Source organism: Candoia aspera, chromosome 1, assembly GCF_035149785.1.
Source record: "Candoia aspera isolate rCanAsp1 chromosome 1, rCanAsp1.hap2, whole genome shotgun sequence".
Taxonomy (NCBI): Eukaryota; Metazoa; Chordata; class Lepidosauria; order Squamata; family Boidae; genus Candoia; species Candoia aspera.
Window position 1 is genome coordinate 314,113,535 of NC_086153.1, and position 16,182 is coordinate 314,129,716.

The 16,182-nt window shown below is 36.3% G+C and overlaps 1 protein-coding gene across 4 annotated transcripts in view; it reads left to right on the top strand.

Annotated features, from left to right (window-relative positions):
* Positions 1-16,182, top strand: part of MARK3 (microtubule affinity regulating kinase 3) — a 73,863-nt gene that overhangs the window by 22,241 nt on the left and 35,440 nt on the right. For all 4 annotated transcript variants that reach the window (XM_063290395.1, XM_063290397.1, XM_063290396.1 and 1 more), the window contains exons 4-7: positions 4,753-4,801; positions 8,405-8,470; positions 12,648-12,718; positions 15,449-15,505. In XM_063290395.1, the coding sequence (XP_063146465.1) occupies positions 4,753-4,801; positions 8,405-8,470; positions 12,648-12,718; positions 15,449-15,505 (243 nt within the window). The remainder of the gene's footprint in view (positions 1-4,752; positions 4,802-8,404; positions 8,471-12,647; positions 12,719-15,448; positions 15,506-16,182) is intronic.

The following is a 16,182-nucleotide window of genomic DNA, read 5'->3' on the forward strand; positions in this document are numbered from 1 at the left end:
TTAACAGCAACATGCAAATAAATATGAATGCAATTTTTTTAAAAAACAACCTCTCTAACATATTCCCTATTTAATATGTGAAATCAAGTTATATCTTGGAGGGGAGACATAAGTACTGTTGAGTTATTACGAACTTTTATCTAATGGTAGTCATTTTGGTGACTAAAAATGTCTGCCAGTAGAATGGGGAGGTGATTTTTAGTGAAATTCTTATTCCTGCAGTGCAGTGCATATCTATGGAGTTGATGTGGACATGTATAATTGACTGCAGGGAGAAAAGAGAGGCCAAGAATATTCTGCATCCTTGTTTAGTTGGGGGAATTTTCCAACATTTGAGTGACTGTTATGAATATAATTTACAGTCTGTAACTCCTATAGACAGAATTCCCAATGTGGTGGCTAGGAGTACTAATATACCCAGGGGACTTGCCTTGCTGTCCACCATGCTTCTTGTCTCATCTGAATTTCTACATTTAAAAAAAAAACCTGGGAAGTTGGCATAATGGAAAGCAAATAACTATCATCCAGCATTTTTATTAGCAAGTATGCCTCATGGACTTAGGAAAGTTGAAAATAATAATAATGTGTTTTTGCTTTGTTGTAAGCATGTTCATTATTCCACAGAAAAGTTGAGGGTAAACTGCTGTAATATAGTATGTCTTGAGGGATGTGTCCTGAAGGAGTGGTAAATTTGTAAATTTGTGCTTTACTGATTTACAAAAATCACTTTACAGAATGATTTTATGTTCCTCATGGTAACCATTTTGTGAATGGCAAATTCTCTCCAGTAGCTAATTGGCACAGTATCCACAATTTATTCTCAAAATTCTAAGCATACCCTTAGCCTCCCAAAGTTGGGGACTTGGTTCTTGAAGACCTTATATATCTTAAGTATTGGCACTTAAGAAAATAATAGATTACTCTGCTAAAACCATCCAAGCTTAGCCTGAGGAATCCCTTAATTCTCGTAATAGGAGAAGAACTGTTTTAGTCTACAGTGGCAAAGAAATCAGGATTCTGATAGCATCTTTCCTGACTAACAAATTTTATTAAAAGGTGTAAGATTTCATGAGCTACAGCTCACTTCATCAAATGTGATGTAATTCTCTTTAGTCTTGGATAAAAAAGCTTTTCTAAATTAGTGTTCTTGTTGTTTAAAAGAAAAGGTATTTTGGTTAGAAGTATGTCCTAGAATTGTAGGGTATGGTACATTAAAATAAAGAACTATAAAGTTCAACCACTTTTAAACACCACTTTCACCAATTGGTGTGCTTTATTAAATAAATAAGTGGGGGAACAGAATTCAGTAGTAGGGGAGCCATGCCCTATTACTCATGGTACTGAAATATCAGTATGCTTGGGAATAATCAAATTAAAAAGTCCCTCAAATTCAATTTGACCTCTGGGGATGTCTTGTCCCAAGCCAAACATGCACAAATACATGAAAGAGGTGGTTGCAAGTTTTACTGGTAGTCTTTTAAAACAAGTGCAGGGGTAGCTTAAGCACAGACACACATGCACACACAAGTGGGAAAGAAGTTTCAGAAGTCAAGAAAGGTTGCCTTACTAGAGTCCCAAAGTTTCCATGTCCAAAGCAGCAGGCAAAAGAGTAGTCAGGGTCACAGCATCACAGAGGAGTTGTCAGCCAGTGTGGGATCCAAAGTCAGAGTCATGGGATTCAAAGTCAAGATTGAAGGAACACAGAGTCTGGATTAGTGATTGGTTTTTTCCAAAGGAGAGGCTTGGGTATGCTCCCCAACTAAGTAGAGACAGTGCTGGTGTTGCTCATTATGGGAGGGTGTGGGTCCTTTCTTGCAAGGAGCCTTGCAGAGTGCCTTTGCTCTGCTGCCTTCTCCATGCAGTGCGCCCTTGCACTGGGTGGAGGCAGCAGCTCAGACCCCTCATTTTCTGAGGCCAAAGGCAGGTGATCCTGTTGGTTACCAGATGGCCCACCTCAACTTACTGCAAGTCCTCAGGCAGCAGTATATCTGGTAACTCTGGAGTCTCCACATCTAAGTTTGCCATGATAGGGGACTAAAAATGTTCGTGTCATTTCTTTATCAACAATATGGAAGTAGTATGTCCTTCTCAGATTTTTTCTCTTCTGTCTGCTTTCTAGCCCAAGTGTTTCCTGGTGATCCCCCATCCAAGTACTAACCAGGTCTGACCCTGTTTATTTTTTTTCTGAGATCAGTCAAGATCAACTAATAAAATTTGTAGAAGTAATTAAAATTATTGCAGTTCTTCACACTCCCCTCCAAATATTTTTACTACAATTCCTGTTAAAACTACAGGTAGTCCTTGGTTAATGACTACTCGTTCAGCAACTGTTCAAAGTTATGACAACGTTGAACAAGTGGTCCTTGAAGTTCTGACAATTGCAGCATCCCCACAGTCACATGATCTTTATTTGGGCACTTGGCAACTGGCTTGCACTTACAATGATTGCAGTTTCCCACAGTCACGTGATTACCATTTGTGACCTTCCCTGTCGGCTTCCCACAAGCAAAATCAATGGCGAAGCTGGCAGGGAAGGTCACAAGTCACTCCCATAAGTTGCTCCCACCTGCAGCCCTCAACACCCCCTCACCTGCAGTCCATAGCACCTGCCCGGCTGCACTTGCAAGGCGCCACAGCACCCCCTCTCTGCCTGCCTGCACTCACACGGTGCCACAGCACTCCCTCTCCCCGCCCTCACTCCATAGCACTCGCCCACCCACCTGCCTGCTTGCGAGCCGCCCAGGACTTGCAACTTCCTGCTGACTTCTCCATTGATCTTGTTTGTTGGAAGCTGGCAGGGAGTTGCAAGTCACAGTCACATGAGGTCCTCGCTTAACAATCCACGATCCTTGCTTAACAATGGCAGTGGGGACTTCTGAGATTGCCATCACTAAGCGATACATTCACCTGACATTGTGTTTTGCGGCTTCACTTAGCGACAGCAGTTCTGGTCCCAATTGCCATCATAACCCAAGGACTACCTGTACTCAAAGAAGGCCCAAGCTTGCTTAGCAGCCATGGAATGTACAGTGGCAATGGAAAAGAAAAGATTAGCAACTGTTAGCACAGTCAATGGCCTTTGGAACAAGCACATACCTTATGATGGAAGATGTTCTTCATCTGGTTGCAGCTTATGTAGGCAGCTTGGGAAAACACATGTATGCTTCCCTGACTTCCAGGACAAAAAGAAGGTAGGATATACAGTGAGACTATTATATGGACAAAGATGGAAAACCCTGAAATACCCACAATGGAGAAGTGGATTGTGAAGATGGCAGGATTCACAAAAACGACAAAATTGACCTGTTTGATCAGGGATAACTCAATAAGTACTTTCACAAAAGACTGGAAACCTCTTAGGGACTTTTTGCTGGAAATGGAAAAAATTGAATTGGTGATTTATGGATTGCTGATTAAAAAGGGTTGAATATAGGAGGAAGGGAACCATGTAATGTGATCTTAGGAGAGAGAAGTTTGTAACTGCTGTAAAGAAAATCGAAAGTCACTTCTTTATGTATCTTTTCCTTTTTTTTCTTTATCTCTATTTCTTGCACTTTTTTTTCTTTCTCGTGATTCTTTATATATTTTCATGTTTATATTTTACATATGTAAAAATTCCTAATAAAAATTATATATATATACATATGTGTGTGTATGAAGGTAGGATATAAAGGTAAAGGTTTCCCTTGACATTAAGTCCTGTCATGTCTGACTCTAGGGGGTGGTGCTCATCTCCGTTTCAATGCCGAAGAGCCGGCGTTTGTCCGTAGACACTTCCATGGTCATGTGGCCGGCATGACTAAACGGAATGCCATTACCTGCCTGCTGAAGCAGTACCTATTGATCTACTCACATTTGCATGTTTTCGAACTGCTAGGTTGGCAGGAGCTGGGACTAGCAACGGGAGCTCACCCCATCACGTGGATTCAAACTGCTGACCGTCTGATCGGCAAGCTCAGCAGCTCAGCGGTTTAACCCGCAGCACCACCTTGTCCCTTCTAGGATATAAATATACTAAAATTAATGAATATATCCAGAATTTTATTAGGACCAGAATTTCTGGTTTTGGGGAAATAATAAATCAACTGGTTTCCTACTAGTCTTTGTTACATCATCTAAGTAAGCAGTATTGAATAAGGGAACTGTTACAGAGAGTCAGACCAGTTAGATGAGGAATGGAAGCTTTTCATTGACTGCTTCTATAATTGAATTTGATATACACAAATCTCAATGTATATTCTAAGCAAGATATGATATAATAAAAATATTGGTGAACATAGCACATTTTGTTGTTCTTCTATCTTTATGCTGCAGTATGTCTTCTTCCTTCCCAACACCTTTCCTGTTAAATATTTCTGTTAAGCTGTTGGCAAAATTACGAATGTTACTGTGTAACTGAGATAAACACTTGATTTTGACTCAGAACTGGACAGATTGCAGTCACCCATCAAACTGTAAAATTATTGTTAGAATGTTCTAGCTTTGGCACGTGGAGAACAAAAGCTATTTCTAATGTTCAGATTAAGAAAATCTGAAAGAAGCTTGAATGTTTTAGTGTTAAAAGTTTTTCTTCAAAGTATGCTTGCTTGTATTTGGAGGGAGGGAAAGCACTTATTTCTTTTACAGTTTTTTTTCTAGCATACTTGTAATTTTCCAGGCTCTTCAAATACGATTACAGCCTTAATATTCTTGCACGTGCTCTCACAGTTGCTTATTATGTAATATTAACTTTTTAATTTCCTTTTGTTCTAGCTGTTTAGGGAAGTAAGGATAATGAAGATTTTAAATCATCCCAATATAGGTAGAGTATGATTTAAATGTTCTTTCTGTATAGATCTGTTTATGCATTCAAGTATGTATTTTTAAAATATATGTGCAAATGTGTACGTATAGCATCTTGATCATTCACATCTATTTTTTTTAAGGAGCATCAGTCAGTCTCCCCTGCTGCATTCAATATCCTCCCATATTTCCAGTTTCACAAGCATGCAGCTATACTCAATTTAAAAGTCAAAAGTCCTGGTTAAACAGATTGATTACATGGTTATCTCTTGCATATGAAACATTTCTACTGTGTGGGCCTCTCCCTTACATAGTTGCTGCAAGGCAGAATTAATGGACTCATCATAATATCACCAATCATTCTACAGTATATTGTGAACAGATAGCACAAATAACATTGGCTCATTGTAACTCAAGTAGTTGCAGCATTCTGCAGGCAGTTTTCCAAGTCAGAAGCCTTCTGGGTGTGTATGAATACTTTCTATTGCCCACAATTTGTTCCCTTTCAGAGGAAGTAGTTGTACATATCCACTGCAGCTGATAATCCAGATTTCTTCTGGAGCATATTGAAGAAGAATATTAATTGCTGAGATATGGGAATGAGTGGGTTAGATACATCTTGAAAAGCTTTTCAGTTGGGCCCACCCATTTGAAGAGTCTGCTTTCTATGTTTGGTTCTGCCCTGGCTTTGTCTTTTGTGCAGCTGTCTCCTTACCTTGGGTACTGTTCTTTGTAAGTGCTCTAGCATGCTCTACATACATTAATTCTTTATGGAAAGGCTTGGGCTGCTCTCAGCAAACACTTAACGCAGCTTTGCTTCTGTCTTCCTCCACCTCCAAGCAAGCCCTCATTCACCTGGGTGACGTGTTGAGCTAACAGGAGAGGAAAAAGGCACAGGAAAAAAAGAGTGGGAACAATAGAGAATAAAGCAAGGAGGTGGATAGAAGATGACACTAGAGATCATTAGAGGAGAGATAGCAAGAAAATGTTTACAAGTGTTGCTGGGAAAAAGGAGGATGAAAGAAATGCAGAAAGGATTTGGGGGAAATAGGAATGGATGGCAAGAATATAGGCTTCCAGATCTGGACTGGAAAAAAAAACACAGATGGTCACTGAATGGCAGTAAATGTTTTTTTGCAGCTCAAAGCTAGTAGTCTTAATAAATGGAATGGTGCATACAGAAGAGTGTTTGCCTTTGGTCCCTTCTGCTGCTGCCATACAACTTCTGGAAAGTTATCCATGAAATAATTTGCCTGGTTGGAAAATTTTTCCCCAGTTTTTAGTAAATCATCTGCCCTTAAGATATTGGATCTGCTGCAGCTCTGCAGCATTCAGCAGAGTGTTGCACGTGCTGAATTTATAATCCAAGCAAACATTTATTTTCAAATGATCTTGAGTTATATCATCTTAATTGGTGCTTAAAAGTAAACACCAGTACTGAAATCAGTTAGATTTTACCGTATCTATTTCTTTGGCTTAGCATTTTTGTAGTTTGGATATTGAAGAGATAAAGAGGTAACTAGTTTGCAGCTGCTAGGAGACTACTATTCTTGGATTAAATTCTGAAGACTAGTCAACACTGATTAGATTACATTTATCTCAGGGGTTCTTTACTATTAAAAACCAGTTAGAAAAAAACTCTTTTTCTTCTTTTTTCTTTTAAATTAACTTCTTTTTTTTTTCTCAAGATGTATAATTATAATATTCTTTGGAGCTGCTATGTTAATGAACACTTTAGTTCAAAAAATACACTCATTAAGTAATAGCTGTGTTCATGTGATTCTAATTTGAGAAAAGCAAGGAATTAGATTATATATATTCTGAGATGTCATCTGAATATATGATTCAGCTGTTAATACTGATTTGAAGAATCATTTGAGAGGAATCATTTTGAATCTTGTGTGTCTCTAATCAGTATAGTTCATTGGCAATGTTTAGTTCTCAATTAGTACCAGATTTTATAATAATCATGTATGTAGGAAGACTTGTTCTTTAATAACATTATAAGTTCACCAAGAATTGAATAAATATTGTAATCTTAGCTTGAGACAAAAAAAACTTAACTAACCAAATGAAATACAGAGAGAAGATTATAATTATGAAAAATGGATATATTAATACTAGAAGTCCATTTGCCTTATTTCTATAAATTTCTTCCAGTAGCCATATGCTCATCTCTATTCAAATTAATCTATAAGTATCTATCACTTCACTATCTAAACATAGATAATATTCTAGCATGAATAATTAAATGATATTGTGTGCATACACAGTATGAGGAAGCTGAGCAATAATGTTTCTGTGGAGTCTTTGGTGCTCTCTGAGCCTTGTTGTTTTCTTGCAGACATTTCATTGCCAGACTAGGCTTCGCACTGAAGATGTTGCCTAGTCTGGCAATGAAACGTCTGCAAGAAAACAACTAGGCTCAGAGAGCACCAAGGACTCCACAGTTCAACCCTGAGCTACAAACATTTGCTTCGATTAATAATGTTTCTTCCTGGTTTACTTCAAGGCCATTTTGACTTCTTTCAGCTGATAGTAATATGCTCTTGAAGAAAAGGTTTCAGAAGCCATAACAGTTGCAGTTAGGATGAAAATTTAAACACTTTGGATATTCTTTTCATTCTTTATTTGCTTTATTTGCATGTTGTCCATTCCTGAAGAGTAACAATCTAGGTCAGCATCAAATAAAAAGCAACTTACTCAAAAACAGTAAATAACCCCCAAAGCTGACAACATGATTAACAAACCGAAAATATACGAAGTTATGTGCCCCACCAGTTTCCCACATTCATTCACAGTGCTTTCCTCCTGCATTGGATGGAACAACCACCTTAATTGCTCTCCTGAATCCCAGGAGGGAAGGAGCAGGCTGTCTCCATGGGGAGGGAATTCCAAAATGTGGTGGCAACTAAATATGCCAACTTCCAAGGTCCCATCAGAGGATGGTCTTGCATGGAAAGGACCTGGAGGAAGTTAACCTGGTATTTTTTTATTATTATTAATCTTTTTTTAAAAAAGAGAAAGAAGGAAAAAAGGAAGCCGGGAAAAAAGGAAGAAATAAATGCAAAGATATAATATCAGTTAAGTGGGCAAAGAAGTTGCAAAAGTTGTACAGTTAGCAGTCAGTATATCATTGATGGGAAATTAGCCATAGAAAACAAAATACATTGTTATTTTTAACAACAGTTAAGATTTTAAAGATCTTTTTGAATCTCTGAGCTGAATGCTAAAGTCTCTGATTTGTTATGTAAAGATACCATAAAAAAGAAAAAACAACAACTAAAAACATTATAGGTAAAGTTTTAGTTTCTAACTTCCCTTTTGTTTTACTTTGACTGATAAACAATATTTACAAATATTTACAGTTTTCATGTATTTCTGATTTCAGTTATTTGGTCAATTATTTTTCCCCTTAAAAACCATACCCGAAATCAGGTTTTCTCAACTAGAGTTCTGTGGAACCTTAGGGTTCTGTGAGAGGTCACTAGTGGTTCCCTAGGAGATTATGATTTATTAATTCAGGCAACTTCACATTAAAGAGGTGAGATATAGTATATACATATAACTGATGGCATCTCTAAATTGGTTCTCTTTCTCTCTCTTGTTGTTGTTGTTCCAGTTAAATTATTTGAAGTAATTGAGACTGAAAAAACACTCTACTTAATCATGGAATATGCAAGTGGAGGTAAGTTCAAACATAAGTTCAAAACAATTATCTAGCATCCATTTACATAAAATTAGATGTTTAAACAAAAAATTTCACCACTTTTGTTTCAGTGTAAATAAAAAGATGCTTAATTATTTTCAGTGATTAGTTTTCCTTCATTATTAAGTGAGGACTCTAAGTGAATCTTCTTTAATAGGACTCCAAAAAGATGTTTTGTGCTTTCAGAGGGCACTTGTACTTAATAATTTGTTTGCCCCTTTTATATTCATATTAATAAACTCCTTTTCCATCCAGTTGAGCAAATAAATAAACAATACAATTCTTGAAATGTATATTTTTCTCTGAATTCCTTTCAGGTGTCTTTGGTACTTTATATATTTCCTAAATAGTATTGGAAACTTAATTCCTAAAACATGTTAATTTGCAAATAAGTAACCATTTCTTTACACTGGTTTGTCCTTTGTACACAGTATATCAGTTGCAACTTTCTTTTTTATCTGTAGAGGAACTATCTTTAAAATATTTCATATGCAGACTGTTATGATTAGCTATCAAAATAGTGTTTGGGGTTAAGCCTGAGAATTGTCTGCAAACAAGATAATTTTATCTTCACTACTTCCTCTTTACTCTGCATTTTGGAAAGCAAAATGAAAGCTCAGTCACTAAGAGTTATAAAAGAGATCTGATTGTTCCTGGACAGAACAATTTATTTATGTTTAGCTGGTATAAGTACTCATATTGTAAGAAATGGTCGGACAGATTCTTCATTTATAAAGAATAGCTTCCTTCTACTCAGTGATAAAGAACACTGGTAAAGAACACTGATTCAGATTAAAGATTAACTGTGGGGGCAGTTTGTTTATATTCATATTCATTATAATTATAAAATAAATTTTAAATGTTTTCAAAGCATCTGATTTTAATAATTTAGGTACTTTATTTTAGATTTTAATATTTCGATACTTTATTATCAAATAATTAGATTTTAATAATTTGATACTTTATCTCAAGAGTCAAGGCTTACAGCTGTTTCTTACTTTTCTAGAAACTGTTAGCTTCCCCCAATCCTCAGTTACTACTTAAATAATTTTGTTTTTGTACATTTCATATTTAGCTATGTTTACTTAAGTATTTATTCTGAAAGTTACAAATGAAATAAATCCGGTCAGGATGCTCTTCATATGGGGCTTCAACTCCCATTTAATCCCTTATGGTTTTACTATGATTAGGAGATTGGTTAGTTAGTTCGCTATTTCAGTATTTTCCCTTAGTTTAGTCACGCTCTCAGTTTTTAATTTTCTTTCCTTATTAATTTTCTGGACAGTCCCAATATTTGTTATTATATCATCTTCTGGAAATGAGATGTTTGATTGCTCTGATTTCTTCATGCTGTTTGCCCTACAAGTAGAAAAGAGACATTTCAGTGATGGCTACAAGCCAAAAGCTATTCCAAACCTTCTTTTTCTAAATAAAAACATACACACACATTGTTTCATGTGATAGATATATTATTACATTCCAGGAACATGACAACTCCAGCAGCCAAATGGGAGGTGGGCCACTCTATATGGATGATGAACTGAATTCAGCTGAATGAATCAGTACTTGTACAGGCTTGATAACAAAGAATCTCCCTCCCTACCCCACAAAAAATACAATAGATTTATGTAGCATAAGCATTGGCAAGGAATCATGTAATAAGCGATACATGCACACAAATTTTTGCCCCTCTGTATAAGATCTTATTAACATCTAAATAAGGCAAAACTAATTGTTTTCTAGACCACTAGTTAGCTAAGTCCGAACAGTCAAATTGGAACTCTGATTTTCTACCAACTCCACTGATTTTCTGTTGTTTCTGGGTTCAGTATAAAGTGCAGTTGATGATTGTTAAAGCATTTAATGGTCTTAGGCTAGATAATCCAGGATCAGTCTCACTCCATTAACCTGCCAAGCATTGACAACAGCTTCAGAGACCTACTAGGGATAAAATGGACAGTACAAGAAGGCAACTATTTTATTGATGATGATTTATTGATGAGTGAAATTGCAATCACTTGGGGCCCAGCTTGCAGTTATGATGTCACAGCAAACCATGGTCATGTGATTGCAATTTCCAACATTCCCTGCCCACTTTGCACAAGAAAAATCATTGGGGAAGCTGGCAGGAAGTCACTTCTGCCCCTGACGCTTTTTTGCCTGCCCGTGCTCTGTAGCAGTGCCCCCTATGGCATCCACGCACCTACCCACACTCCGTATCACCTGCCTGTGGCACACACCCACTGGCCTGCTTGCCTGGCACTCCTGCCTCTACCCACTTAATGACCTGTGTGGTCCTGGGGTTACGATGGCAACCAGGACTGCCAGGATTGCCATTGCTAAGCAATGCAGTCACATGATGTTGTGCTTTATGACCCCATTGCTTAGCAATGGAAATTATGGTCCCAATTGTCGTCATGATCTGAGGACTACCTGTATGTCAAAGTACATCTGATTTTCTTTGTCACTCTAGTTGCCCTTCTATTTCATTCTCACTTTGGATAATACATATCTAAAATGTGTATGAAAGATTGAAAGCTAAAAGGTATGTATTATGTGATTACTGGTAGCGGAAGTAATATACATCCAGTTGCCTTACTATATCACTGCTGCAAAGAGAAAATAATGATGTACGAACAGATAAGAACAGGAAAAGATTAGAACAAACTCCAGTGGGGGATAACCAGTGATATCCCTGAGTTACCCCTGAGTTTTTCCTGACTTCAGTTCTCAACAGCAAATGAGCATGTTCTGGTATATGCTACTCATAACACAATATATTAACAAATTGTGAGTATTCTTTTTATTTTCCATATTATACAGTCAGTCAGTCACTGCCCATCTCCGACCGGAAGGACTCTGGGCAGTTTACAATATAAAACAAATCTTTTAAAATCTTTCTTGTACTCATGCCACTCTCTCAAGTACAGAAGCATAGTGACAGCAGTCTCTGCTGTTGGAAGTAATTTCTTACATTATTGGGGGGGTGGGGGGGCTTTAAAGGAATGCAGGGTATGTTATCCAGACGTTCTTTCCAATTTTTAAAAAATATGTGGGCTATATTTGTTATATGATGGGAAAGCGGTTCACATAATTTCCCCAACAGCCATCTGCAGGTCATTGCATGCAAAAGCTATCTCAGGAAAGCCAGAAGCTCTAAATACGGGACTATGCTGCAAAGTAGATGGTGGGAAATGAGGCACAGTCCATGCTTCCCTATGAAGAAAGACTTACCTTTTTTTTCCAGTTAGAAAAAAATGAAATATGATCATGGCTTACCAAATCATATGCAAAACTAAAAGTAGCGTAAAATTATGTGGTATAAAGAATAATAGTTTCTTTTTCTTCCTCTTGTTATTAAATTTAATTACGCAGTGACATTTATTGCAGGAGATTGAGGACAGGCAAAAGAATCTCCATGCAACGCATTGTTGAATTAGTGAATCTACTAATATAAATGAATCATCATTTTTATTTATTTATCAGATTTGTCACCCCCCCCCCATCTCCTCCCACCAGAGGGACTCTGGGTGGTTTACAACAAAATAGTCACAAAAACAATAAATATATAAAAATACAGTATAAAAGAGTTACATGTTGCTAATAAATAAAAATAAAAATTGATTTTGGAACAAATCAGATACAGTGTTGTTATTATTAGTCATCATTATCTTGCTTCACCAAGATTAAAAAGAACATGTTTTTGAATACCAATTCCAACATGGTTGAGAGGGTTAGTCTGTTCTGTTCCTGCTATCATTTCTTGTAGACATTTGTTTACATGTCTAAATAATTATACTCCATTTACCCTCCACAGAGTTCCAGACAGTTCACAGTAGTTGAAAATTAAAATTCATCTTAATTAATTAATTAATTAATTAGCTGATTAAAATTAATTAAAATTAGCTGTTGTTCTAAACATTAAAATATAAAACAGAAAAGTAATAGAAAAAAGAGTAACAATTTTAAAAATGTTTGATAAAATATAACATGAAATAATGATGGGCCACTTTTAGAAATATATAAGATTACAGATGGACAAATATTTCTATTTCTGTTTATTTGCAGTTATAAATTTATGGTCATAGTGAACAATAAGTTAACTACTATTTGAACACTAAGTGATCTATTTTTCTTTCATGTACCTTAATTATAGGGGAGGTATTTGATTATCTAGTTGCACATGGAAGAATGAAGGAAAAGGAGGCAAGAGCAAAATTTAGACAGGTATGAAGATGTTTTGATATAAAATATTTCAAGCTTTCCTCCAGTCGGTTATTGATCTCATCCTTAACATGGGTGATATTTGTTCATGATGGAAAATACTGATAAAATTGACTTCAACAGTGTGACTACAGTCCACCAATGTCGATACAGTACAGCATTATGGGAAGGTAACTCCTATGTAACTCAGTGTTTCTACAAGGAAGCCATTAAAGTAAGTGGAGCATATTCTTAATAGAAGAATCCAATCATAGAGCTGAAAGAGACTGTTTAGGCCATTAAGTCTAGTCTCTACTCTATGAAGGAATCTAAAAGCATTGACAATTTACCTCTGTCAGGCTTCTGCTTTAGTATGTTAAGTAAAGAGGAGTATTTGCTGTTATATGGAATGTTTCCATTATTCAAGGAGAATGTTATCTTCTATATCTTAAATTGACTGTTATGCCCTGTGGAATGAGAACAGGCTTGATTTCTTCTGTTTGACACGTTTTCAGTTATTTAAAGAATGCTGTCATATTCCCTCTTGTTTTCAGTCTAAACATCTCCGCTCTTTCAACGTCTCTTCATAGGACTCAGTTTCTAGTCCCTTGATAATTTGTTTTGATGTTCTCAGAACCTGTTCCAATTTGTCTAACTCCTTCTTAAAGTACAGTGCCCACAACTGGGCACAACATTTGAGGGGTGGTCTGGTTAACCTAGAAGGAAGTAGAACTATTGTGATTTCAATATGTTTTTGTTGCAGCTTAAAATTTCATTTGCTATTTTTGTAATAATCATATTGTTGGCTCATACTCAGTTTTCAACCAACTTGTTTTTGAAGACCCTTTTCACAAATGCTGTTATCATGCCAGATGTTCCTCATCCTATACTTGTACATTGATTTGTTTTTCCTAAGTGAAGAATTTTACTTTTGTCTCTGTTATATTCCATTTTGTTAATTTTAGCTTATTTGTGTAAGTTGTGAAGATTGTTTTGAATGTTTTTTTGTTGTATGGGATATTACTATTCCATCCAATTTTGTGTCATTTGCAGGTTTGATAATCATTTCCTTCACCTGCTTATTCAAATAATTAATAAAAATATTGAAGAGTAGAGAACCCAAAACAGTTCCTTGTGGCATTCCACATGATTACTCCCTCCAATTTGATGAGCTCTACCTGCACCCCACTCACTCCAGAGGTTATCCACAAATGTGACCAGTGGTATTTCAGTCCCATACCCCAGCCTAAAACCCAGCTGGAAAAGGTTCTGTGGAGCCTCCTCTTTCCCTCTTTTGAAGGTAGGGACATTTGCTCTCTACCTTCATCTAATACTTCATCAGCTGTCCAGGATTTCTCCAGCACAATTCATAGAGGTTCAGCCAGATTATCAGTAAGTTCCCTCAGTACTCATCTGGCCCTGGAGATTTAAACTTATTCAAAGTAAACATATTCCCTGACCATATTTCTTTCAACCCCATGCTTTAATCTTGCCCTTCATTCTGCTCTTTCAATTGCCTAGTGCAGCCTTTTTCAACTTTTTGACCCCGGAGGAACTCTTGAAATATTTTTCAGACCTCGGGTAACTGCTGCACATTCAGGCTCAAATATAGGCCAGAAGTTACAAAATTACTATGTTCGTTTCATGTATATATATATGCATTAACAGTATATACAGTATATATATTAACATTAACTAAAAGTAAAAAATGAAAAATGAAACTTACCTCTTTAATGTGAAGCTGCCTGAATTTGAAATATTTTTTTAAATAAATCATGATCTCCCAGGGAACCCCTAGAGACCTCTCGCAGAACCCTAGGGTTCCACGGAACCCTGGCTGAGAAACCCTGGCCTAGCGGAACACATCCTATCTTATTGAGGACGACTGAGCAAAAGTTGGAATTGAGTAATTCGTCTTTTCTTTTTTACATGACAGTATTTGGCAGTCTTGATTGTGCAGATGATATACTGACTTATTACTCTTCCTTTTATTTTTTGAATGAGCCCCTTTTATTGCTCTTAGCATCCTTTGCCAACCTCAGCTTACTCTGATATCAACTGCAATTGTGGACTATCTCTGTGTGCTCTTCCTTGGTGACACATCACTTGTTCCTCCACCTGTATGTGTCCTTTATATGTGCTGTTTTAAATTTCATATCTTCACTGAGCATTTTGTTGTACTCATATAGTTTCTTGTGCGGTCTTGCATATTTGCTTTCCTCATTAGAAGTGGTTGTCTAAAGCTTTATATTATAAATCCTTGTTTATGTTATTAAAAAGTTTTTATTTCCTGAAATCTACAATGAATTACTTCTGTATAATTATGTATCACCATTAGAATCTGCAAACAACTTTCTTAGTACCCAGGTTCCTATCTTCACTTCACTTTTTAAAAATATTTTTTTATTTTTAAAGATGGGGGTTAACATGCCATAGAGCAAAGGACTGGCCTTCATCATTAATTTTATTTCAAGAATGCATATGGGCACATTTGCATATGAATTCTTCAAAAATAACAGTAAGAAGACTTATAACAATAGCCAATGTACTATAATTTGAATAATTCTTACTAATTTTGGTGATACCTGTCCACAGTTAAATATATTTAGACCTTCAGCCTTTAGTACTCATAATATGTCTTGTATTGACTTTATAATTCCTCCTAGTTTTAAGCACAATTGCTAGAATGTATGACTGCAAATCTGTTTCTACAAACTATGTCAATTTTTATCACTGAACCTATTTTCTATCCAGATAGTATCTGCAGTGCAGTATTGCCACCAAAAGCATATTGTTCACAGAGATCTCAAGGTAAGAAGAGAACTATAAAGAATTTTGTGTGAAAATAGTTAGCATTTTTAGTCTATAATTTTTTTCATTCCTGCATTTAACTTAAACTTTAGTCTGAAAAAATAAAGGATTACATTCTATGACAAATATGAACTACTGCTTGGCATGTTAAGAGTAAAATACTTGCCTTATTAACCACAGTAGGCTGGCATTTTAATAAAGTTGAACGTATCGTTAGGGAGACAGATACAAAAAAGAACCTTAAATAGGGTTCTGTTGCACAAGTGCAAGATGATTGCAAAGGCAAAAGTAGAGCAACACTTCTAATTTCTCACTTTAAGCTTTACATAGCCTCACACTCTGTTTCTTATTCCATCATTCCTGTCTCTAGGAAAAGTTGTTCTTGCTCAACAGCTATATGGCCTATTTCCAGACTGTAACAGCAACAACATTCCAGCTGGTGCATCCTTTCATATCCTCATAATTTCATCTTTTGCATTTTCAGCACTTTTGCTTAATTTCCCATTCCTTTAGTTCTTCGTTTGTTGTTCTAAGATTTTAAACCTGTTTTCCTGGCTTTCCTTTCCTTCCTCAATGGCCACCTTCAAAAGTCTGTTTAACTGTTTTACTTTAATTTCTCATTGCAAAACTCCCCCACCCTCCCTTTCCTTTATTCCTCATTTCCAAACAATTTTAAT